Source organism: Montipora capricornis, chromosome 4 (assembly GCF_036669925.1).
Source record: "Montipora capricornis isolate CH-2021 chromosome 4, ASM3666992v2, whole genome shotgun sequence".
Classification (NCBI taxonomy): Eukaryota; Metazoa; Cnidaria; class Anthozoa; order Scleractinia; family Acroporidae; genus Montipora; species Montipora capricornis.
The window spans coordinates 51,404,430-51,414,429 of record NC_090886.1 but is presented as its reverse complement, the minus strand read 5'-3'; the positions used below and the strand labels follow the sequence as shown (position 1 = coordinate 51,414,429).

At 40.4% G+C, this 10,000-nt stretch overlaps 2 protein-coding genes across 8 annotated transcripts in view; one reads left to right on the top strand and one right to left on the bottom strand.

Annotated features, from left to right (window-relative positions):
* The window catches only part of LOC138047333 (uncharacterized), a 51,431-nt gene extending 46,806 nt beyond the window's left edge, over positions 1 to 4,625 (top strand). For 4 of the 6 annotated variants that reach the window (XM_068894134.1, XM_068894133.1, XM_068894132.1 and 1 more), the window contains 4 exons: positions 10 to 73; positions 884 to 1,161; positions 2,513 to 2,681; positions 3,815 to 4,625. In XM_068894134.1, coding sequence (XP_068750235.1) covers positions 10 to 73; positions 884 to 1,161; positions 2,513 to 2,681; positions 3,815 to 3,894 — 591 coding nt within the window. In that variant the 3' untranslated portion in view covers positions 3,895 to 4,625. Of the gene's footprint in view, positions 1 to 9; positions 74 to 883; positions 1,162 to 2,512; positions 2,682 to 3,742 lie in introns of all 6 variants that reach the window. The other 2 variants (XM_068894130.1, XM_068894131.1) reach the window with 2 other exon arrangements.
* LOC138047334 (uncharacterized) overlaps positions 4,200 to 10,000 on the bottom strand; it is a 7,218-nt gene continuing 1,417 nt past the window's right edge. Inside the window, exons 2-4 of one of the 2 annotated variants that reach the window (XM_068894136.1) lie at positions 7,252 to 7,425; positions 5,913 to 6,171; positions 4,200 to 4,874 (exon numbers count right to left, since the gene is read on the bottom strand). In XM_068894136.1, coding sequence (XP_068750237.1) covers positions 4,825 to 4,874; positions 5,913 to 6,171; positions 7,252 to 7,425 — 483 coding nt within the window. In that variant the 3' untranslated portion in view covers positions 4,200 to 4,824. Of the gene's footprint in view, positions 6,172 to 7,251; positions 7,426 to 10,000 lie in introns of both variants that reach the window. The other variant, XM_068894135.1, reaches the window with a different exon arrangement.

The window sequence follows — 10,000 nt, the reverse complement described above, 5'->3', positions numbered from 1 at the left end:
TTGTTTTAGATGGCGGTGTTAAATGGATCTGAAGCTGAGAAAAAGGCAAGACATATTGGATCGAATGTAACAAGTGAGTAAGGTCAACAAATAAACATGGGAACCTTGCGTCCGCACGGTAATTTGTACACAATTAAAACTCTCTCAGGGAGGGAAGAGGGAACCCTGATGCGCATGCGGGAAGCTGACGCACACGAATGTTACAGGCAAGCCAACCAGGCAGACGATGGTCATGTTTACTAAATCCTCATTTGGAAAACGTGCTGGGTCACAGCTTCCGTTTTGTTTCCTTTACTTTTCTCGTCTTTTTCTTTCCTCGGTCGGATTGGGGGCGTCGTGCTACAGTGGCCCGGGAACTCGGTTTGTATGCAATTATTCCGGGATTCTCTTTCCCAGAGCCCGCTTTCCTTTTGGTCAGCACCAAGAAGTGCTGGCTCTGGGGACAAGAATGATGTTCCGGGTTCAAATCCCGATGTGAAAACAGATTTTATTAGTCTTCGGTGGTTACAAATTCAACTTCAGCATTCTTTGTAAAAATAACCAATCGGTTGTCTTATCCAGCTGTTTCTTAACACCTTTGATTTTATATGAAACGATTCCTTCAAGCTTCTACAATCCTGGACAAAATATTGCGATTCCCCCTTCCCCCATAACAATGTTGAGAAACGGATGGGTCATTTGCGCATCTTCCAAAATAATTAAGTGAAGTGGGGAAAGGGGGCGTGGTTGGCCTGGTTTTCGAGTCATGGTACAAACGTTTGAAAACCAGGAAAGTATCAACTCTTTTTGTCGGGGATTGAAGCTTTCAATATCACATTTTATCAATTTCCCTCTTTACTCTCGATATGTTTATGGACCAACTGATTTCGTCTTTACTTTGTAGCATACCAAACAGAAAAAACTATGTTCCACAGTTTAAGGGCCGGAGAAGTCGAAGGCGTTATTCTGGACCGATTTAAGGCCTACTATTATCTGCAAGCACTAGACAATGATCATTTCCGTGTTGCCCTCCAAATAGACGATCCACTGGAGTATAGCGTCGCATTAATTGACCAGCGCTTTCCAGAACTAATGGGCAAGATGGGTTACCTTGCAAAGTACTTTTCAAGTGCGAATCACCGCCTCGACAAACTCATGAAACACTATGTCAGCCCTGTTAAGGTATTTTACCCAATATGGTTATGAGCCAAGCGGGGATCCGCACCGAAAAATCCCTTACCCTCCGTTGTCCTTTCGACGGTTGCAAAGTAACTAACTACTGATCCCTTACCTGATGAAAATTGAGGCTTCATTGAAATTATGTATCTCTTCTTTAACAACTAATGTTTTACCGTGTCCGCAACCTTGTGTCATCCTTTCGTCCGTTGCCAAGCAACTCACCCCCGTGAAAAGTATTAGGGAGCTCAAGAACGAGCGTTTTTGAGATGCGGACGCGAACCGGAAGTGAGCTGTTTTCCCTTTTGACTTGTCTTCACACAACCACATTTACACTGCTAAGTATCATTTCACCATTAGAGATGATTCGTATACAAATCTGGGAGACAAAAAACCATAATACTCTTTGTTTGTGCCCTCAAAGTTTGCATAAGCATTGTTTCCAGTTTCTTTTGGGACTTACAATGGTCCCAAGAGAAAACAAAAACAATGCTTGTGCAAAATTTAAAGGGACGAACAAAGAGTATTATGGTATTTTCCGAAGTGGCCTATCGACGTTCTTCCGAAACGTAACTCAATGTCATCTCAAAAAGTCCTTCGCAGGACTACAGTCACCCGAACGATCGTACTTTACTTAATTATGATATGACACCTGCATTCAAACCATTTACGAGGGTATGATTATCATTAGCGCTTTTGCCACTCAAGAACTTATCAGTTTTTGTACCAATAACTGGCTCGTTATCAAAGCTAAAATGCTTAAAACTAGAGATTCAACTAAGTTTAACAAGGTCTTTTATCTTTGAATTCAATTTGTAAAAAGCTTGATGACTCTTGTGTTAACAAAATGTAAACATCGACGTCCGCAAAGATTCCCTTATCAAGATGTGGCTGGAACATTAGGGAGCTTTAGCAACGACGACGGGAACGGCAACGAGAACGTCATATAAAAACATAAGTTCACGTTATTGCGATCACTTCACGACTATTCCAAGCTTTTTAATATGACAAAGGTGTGGCAGTCCCTCAGGAATGAAACCGTTACTAGCGGCGCTTAATTTAGGGGAGAAAAATGAGAATTTATCTCCAAGTGCTGACGTTCTCCATAACACCTCAAACTTGGTTATTTCACGTTGTTGCTTTGCTGACGACGGCAAAGAAATGAAAAAGCACGTGCAGGGCGTTCAAAGCTATTGTTTTTGCCCACTGAATATCCAAATTTGTAACGTTCTCGTTGCCGTCGCCGTTGTCGTTGCTAAAGCTCCCTATTGACAACAAAAGGTGGTGTCAACCATATCTTTGTACCTCTGTACCAAGCAATCTGGATTGTTAATGTGTGGTCTCTTTTGTTATGCAGCCGTTACAATCGATCACTGACACTGTGGGTGTGCTGTCAATCAATTCACCAGCCAATAAGCAGCTGTTGATTGCTTCTCTGGTCATATTTCTAGTCTTCTTGATTGGTGGTGCATGCTGGGAATTCTTGTACCGACGAAATCACTTCGCTCTCTTCAAGTCGCCGTCCCGTAAGTTAACTTGATATTTTGGCTGACTGACAGTCTACGCTGCTTCTTGCCGTTGGCCCCTCCAGGGGCCGAGAGCACTTTCCGTTAAACCAATTCTCGTTACATACATACATATTTAAAAATCCTAGCAGTCAGGGCCCGGTTGTTCAAAAGCCGATTAACGCTAATCCCAGATTAAAGATTAACCAAAGAGTTTATTTCTCTACTCCCAAATGCTGTTCAACGCTGATATTCAGCAGAACCTTCCATTAGAAAAAGTCAATCTTGAAAAACAAGAATAAGCAAAATAAACTTTCACAAAAAGTTACAAACTTGAAACAAACGTTTACGCTAATCCTTGATGAAGTTAATCAGCTTTCGAACAACCGGGCCCTGGAGACTATACAGGATGTTAAGAAATGGTCCGCATCGAAAAAAAAGCGGGGCAAAAAGAAAATCCAGCTAATTGACAGGCTAAAATAAATCAAACACAAAACTTAAAATTACACTAAAATTACAACAAAACTGCAAACTATTTAAGCAATAGAAAACGTTTTCCGCGTTTGCATAGCCTGATATAAACACGAGAGGGGTTGGGAGAATTCGAGACAGTTTTGCAAACCCTCGACTTCGTCTCGGGTTTGCATAACTGTCTCGAATTCTCCCAACCCCTCGAGTGTTTATATCAAGCCATGCAAACACAGGAAAAAAGTTTTCTATTGCTTTTATAAAATATTTCTCAAAGATAATTCAACAAATGAAGGAAAATGCTGGTTTTTTCACTTTTTTATTGAAACAGGTTTTCTTGACACACGCTCATATTTCCTTTCAACCAATCAAAAACGCGCGTCTGACAATACACAACAAATCAAAATTCGTGAGATGTCACAGCCGTGTTTACATACTCTCATCTAAACAAAGCTATTGACCAATGACAGTGCGCATACTATCCTTTTATAAATTGTTTTTTGGCGTTCTCGTAGCCGTCGTCGTCGTGCTTGCTTAAGTTCTCTAATGTCCTTTCTCATTACGCACCAAGGACGCAGTTGGGACGAAGCTTGCCATTTTTTTTTTTTTTACAGAAGATTTCACACTGTTGTGTTCTTAATGTCCATCTGTGTTCCCAATCTTTATCCATTCCATTTTCACCTAAGCAGGTAAGCACACCCAGAACTCGTCACTGGAGCAGCAGTTATGTGAAATAGAAGAAGCTTTGACAAAGCTGAACGCGTAAGTGCAGAAAATGAAAGAGACCTTAAAGACACACGATGATAACTCACGAAACAAGACAAGCTCTGTGGGGTCCCGAATTGACATTCTTTCAACGAAGACCCAAGCTTTTGAGCTCTCAGACGCTGAGCCATAAATCGAGTGTCATACATCTAAAACCAAACCAATGACGCATACTCTGAGCAATCAAAACAAGCGCCGACAATCAAACCAGACAATCACAACGATCAAGGCTCAATTAGATCTCCTCTTGTCTCTGATTGGCTTTGAACAGGGAGTTTAAAAACAACAACCGCAACAACGATTCTAGGATAAATCGCCCATATTTTTTACATGATGGAATAATCTCGGAATACTTGAAGCACTATTACAGAGCAAAGTTATATTTTGAAGTGACGTTTTCGTTATCGCAGCTATCGTCGTTTCTTAAACTCTTTAGTATCTTCTTCCCTATGCTACATTAGAGTCATAATATCATCTTTTAAACAACATTGTAAAATGTTGTGAGCGGTATGGTAAGCCTATTGTAGCAATATTCAATACCATAATTCAATTTCAATTCAATGAAGGTTAAATTTATATGTTTCCAGCGAGACCACTACTTACGGCTGCAATATTGATTCTGCGCCAGTGTGCTTCCCCTACTGATACATGGTTTTCTATATGGATCATATTTTTAGCATATATTAGAAAACTAATTGCATTTGTATATCCCTATGTATGTACTCTCTTTATAATCTTGTTGTTTTTGTGGTTATTTTTTCTTTTCTATTTATTCATTTTAATGCCTCAACACAATGATTTTATGATTCATTGGTGGGTAACAACTGAACAGGTTAGCTCAAAACGACAATTTTCCTTTCAAAGTTACACAAAGGCTAACAGTTTTGAAAGATCAGCCGCCGTTCCTGATTTAAACCGGAGCTACACGATGTCACTTTTCATTCCAGTTAAGGGATTTTCTTTCAAGAAGTGCTGCTGTCCCTATTGCATAAAAAATATTGTCACGTGATGTCTTAAGAGCTTTCGAGCAACCTCGTCAACAATAGGACACTTCGGAAAATACCATAATACTCTTTGTTTGTCCCCCACCCCCAAATTTGGGGTAAGCATTGTTTTTGTTTTTTCTTGGCACCAATGTACTACGAAGACCACTGATCTGTGGAATGGGCCCAAATTACTGAGTGACTGCCCCGCTCACTTCAGTTACACTTTTTGATAAAATTCCTCTCCCACGGTGCGAGCAGTAGCCAGCTTTCGCCATCCAGGTGTACCGGAACAACCACAACAATGGAAAGATACGTTAAATTCAAAATCACGAGTCCCAGAGGAAATGGATAAAATTGCTCTTGTCCAGCGAAGAAGTTTCAAGTGCAACCATGGACTCGCTGTTATTTCGAGTGCAAGAAAGGTTCCCTGGCCTGAAAACTAGCGTCGAACACAACACCTCTCAAGAATTTGAACTATTTAAGAGCGAAAGTGGACGGGCCAGTGATTCAGTAATTCGCGCCCATTCCACAGATGGGTGATTTTCGTAGTAAGTCTCAAAAGAAACTGGAAACAATGCTAATGCAAAATTTGAGGGGACAAACAGAGAGTATTATGGTATTTTCCGAAGTGGTCACCTTAGACAGCAATGACCAGAACCAGGTTGCTGACTGGCGGTTTTCGTTAAAACATAAACAATGGTTTGCTGGGGGTGCTCAGTCTCGCGGGCTCAGAAAACCTGGTTGTGGTTATTTAAGGTTTTCCCGATTGCTAACCCAGTTAGTGGAGATTTCATCGATCACATGTCCGCTCATGTGGTAACCACGTGGACCACATGTTCTGATCAGGGCAGCAGCCTGTCAAACCAAGCCAGTAGGGAATCAGCAAAGTGCATGCGACCCTCTCGGTGATTACGATACAAAAACGCGCCAATCAAAACAACCATCACCACAGGTGGCGCGAAAATTCCCCACGCGGAACGAGTGTTAACACACACGCACACGCTAAAAATGAATATCGTAAGACACAGATAACCTGCAAAAAACAATTGATAGATTGGAATGTCACGTAATCTGGCGCGAAGCTCGAATGTTGGTGTCACGTATGTACATATGGAGGCCATCTCTTCCAGGGAAGCCCTGTCAACTTCGACTGATCCTTCAAGATCGCCCGCTAGCAGGAATTCTTCACAGTCGTTGGCTTCTAAGGCCTCTTCGTTTGAACTCCCGGTGCTTCCATATGCAGTGTGAATTATTGTGGTCTTTTTTGGTTGTGGTTTCGGATACCATATAACCTGAGTGGTTAGAGTAAAAAACAATTGACAGGAGCTTAAATCTGAACGAGTTTTGCTGATTGGCAGTTCAATCCATGTAGCTACCTAATTCTTAATTCATTTAAGACATGAGCAAAACCGAACCCTTCCCCCTTGTTTCATTCATATCCACTAAAAGCATAGCTTCTTCTCTTGATATTTACTTACGTTTTGGTCAACACAAAGCTTTAACGCGTAACCCACTACCCCCTCCACACCGACATTCACTTTTTTTTTCTGAAGCCCATTGTAACAAGTTGTGGTTGTCTACTCTTAGAAGACAGAGATACAGTGTTCACGAGTCAATCCAACGACGTTTATATCTACCGTGATGCTACGCGTTCAACACATTTAACTAACTCTCTCTTCAGTTTAGAACAACAGCAAAAATCTTACTAATTAAAACGTCAAGTTAAAGAGTAGTAAATTCGCCTGGGGAAAATCCTTGCAGGGATGGCGCAGTGGTGAGAGCACGGCGTAATAGTCATGGTTGTTCATTATTGCGCGAAAAAATGTAAATTGCCATACGTTTCGAGGCTGCTGCCTCTTCCTACATATTTTTTGCGCCAAAATTTGATTTGATTTGCGTTAACTTGTTAATTTCAATCTACAGTGTCCCCAAAGCAGGTCACAACTGGACATCCATTTCACACAAAAAACCTAAAAATGTGAATACGGAACTGCAAACGTTTTCAGGCCTCCTTCGTTTTTTTAGCAAGTTTTACAAAATCTGTGAGGCAGCAAGGCAAACATTACAGCTTTTCTGATTGGTTCACTTAATCTCGGTTACCAGTTCATACACTGCCCCACCTAATATGGAAACTGACTGCATCAAGTCTTGCCAAGCTAGAAACTGATTGGCTTTAATTTCCAAGTGTCCGAGAGATCAGAATTTACAGAAAATTGAATAAAACAGTTATTATTCCATTCTCACTTGCTGGATATGAGACTGGTTACAGCCTACTCTGGGCTACATGCCTTGTTGGCTATTAATTTTACCATCTGATATCCGATGTGTGCTGATAGAAGAGTAAATTACGGTTAAAAAGAAAGATACCTTACCTGAATTCCATTGACATAAGCTAATGTGCTTGAAAAATATGTCATGATAACATATCGCAAAGGCAGCAACAGAAGATAGTTGGAGAGGAAACCTGTGGTTTTAACCATCAAACTAAGCACAACTGAGGACGTGGATTGACCGCTTGTGGTCCGCAAACGCATGTTCAGTATCACCTCAAATGTAAATTAAAGCAAACCTTAGTCAACTATGCCCTGAGTAACGTGGTCTGGGAGTCATCCTAGCTTATCAAAGAAGCCGTCTTTGTGCATATCTGCATAGGAGGCCAGGATCATCCTTAAATATTGCAACTTCATTCATGAGAAGGGAAAAAAGTTGTTTGTTTTGTTTTACATTTTTTGCTCTCCCCTACATTCAAGGCTGGGCTGTGATTATAGTCTTTGCAGCCAGCCTTTCTGCAATACCAAGTAACGGAACCTGACTGAAGATATCCAATCAAATTTCTTTTAGCAATGGCAGAGGAGTTAATTTCTTAGACTCTTACGGAGTAGAGGAATGGGCTCTAGAGGAGGAGACAGCCTTCTCTTTTGCTTGGAATCACTGATTTCAGTGTGTGGCGAAGATCATGGAGACAAGAAATAAGCCCCCAGGACTCAGGTGCAATGCATATAACATCACGTGAGAAATTGGCTGAGATTCCATTCAGTCTCGACATTGCTCAGGGCCTGAACAATCGATGAAATCGATGGCAATCCATGGCATTTGATGTAAATTAATCGATCGATAAATCGATGGACAATCGATCATGCAAGTTTTTGTGATTATTGATTGTCATTGATTATTAAATGTCATTGATAATCAATGAGAATCGATCAATCAAAAACATTTAACACTCTATTTTTGGGCGTGTTTGAATGGCAACTATTGTGCAGCTATGCATTATTAAGGAAGGATTACGTTTTTTGCAAACGTTGGCCATGTAGCACTTAGCACTTGACATTACACTCTAATCAGTTAAGTCTGGTATGCAGTATTAAGGCCCGTTTAAACCATTTCAACATTTGACAGACATTCGTTCAACAAAAGTCGACCGGATGTTGGGCAAATGGTGGACGCAAAAACAAAGTTGTTTGAAAGCCGTTGAAACGATTCCAACATTGCGCCAACAAAAGAAACAACACTAAGAACTAGAAACCAGTCTCTCTCTCCTCCAGACAAACTAGTAACGCCAAAGTAACGCCACATTAACTTTCGTGGCCCGATGTATGCATGCATGTGTTGACTACAATTGTTGAACAGAGCCTTCAAATCGCTTCAACACCATTCAACATTTTCAAGAACAAACGAAAAGTTGAATCAATGTTGAATAAAAGTTCAAACCAATTTAAACTTGATTCAACACACTTTCAACGAGTTTTAAATGGAGTGCCCATTGTGGTCAGGTGCATGTGTCTTGATACCCAATGAAACTACAGATCAGGAAACGCCCGAGTTAGTTCAAAAACTGATCAAAACACTGATGAAGACACTTGAATTTTAATTAACCTTTATGTTAATAAATCTTGGAAAAAAAAAACAAATAAATAAACTGTCCGAACACAATGCAGTACCTTTTATCATTAGCATCCTAGGGCTGGTTGCTCAAAGCCCGGTTATCACTAACCAACCGTTGGTTAAGAGGTATCAAACCAATAGGTTTCCATGGTATTTAATGCTGGTTAGAGCTAACCATGCTTCAAGCAACCCGGGCCAGAGGATTAAAATGAATTTAGACACCCAACAGTTCAGCAAAAGAGCATCCATTTCAGCAATGTCTGAACTCAAGGCTTGAACCTTGTGTAGTTCTTAGTCCTTGAAAAGTCCACCGCAATCTAAAACCAGCACTTGTACCTCCCTTAAAATTAACCTCAGGCATTCAGCGAAAATGTTAACAGCCCAATTATTTTTCTATTGAGTTGAAACGGGAAACGGCCTCGTTAAACCAATCACTTTCTTGGGAAGACGATTTTGGCAGGCGTGATTCTGACTCTCTCTCCATCACGACCTATTATGTCAATTTATTCGAACGTTCTACCCTTAAACTCACCCAAATGTTGAATATTCATGTCCTTTACAAATTACTATCACTTGTCTGATAAAACAAAAGATCATCACATTACACTCCAATTTAGTTTCAAAAATGGTTGACAAGTCATGTCAAAAACTCGTGCTTCATGTTTCATCAGGGGTTCCAAACACCTCGAAACAATGAAAGCATGACGCTGTAGGTGTCGTGCTTTCATCTGTTCTCAGTGTTTGGAACCCCTGACGAAATACTCGCACTCATTTTTGACATATCACTTCAAATGCACCGAACATTTGGTTCAACAAAGTGTTGAATGCATGTTGAAACAAATGTTGAAACTGTTTAAACAGGCCTTTACGGCAATCAGGAAGCATGTAGGTGAGGTCTGTTTACTCCTCCTGTCTTACACTGCCTAGTACACTGTATTTGTTCCAAGACCAATTATCAGTGAACAAATTAATCTGACATCAAACATTGCAAGTCCGTGTTAAAAAATAATTATTATACGCTCTGGGTACACGCCCAAGATACAGGAATTTGTTTGGAACTCCAATTGATGACACTTGACATGAAGGTCACCACCACTTTTGTGTGATTATTGTTTAGTAATTGATTGGCTGATACCAATCGATGCCAATTAATTAACTGATAAATCAATTGCCATCTATTGATGGATTGATTTTCCAATCATCAATTTCTATTGATTGCTCATTGTTTTATTGTGC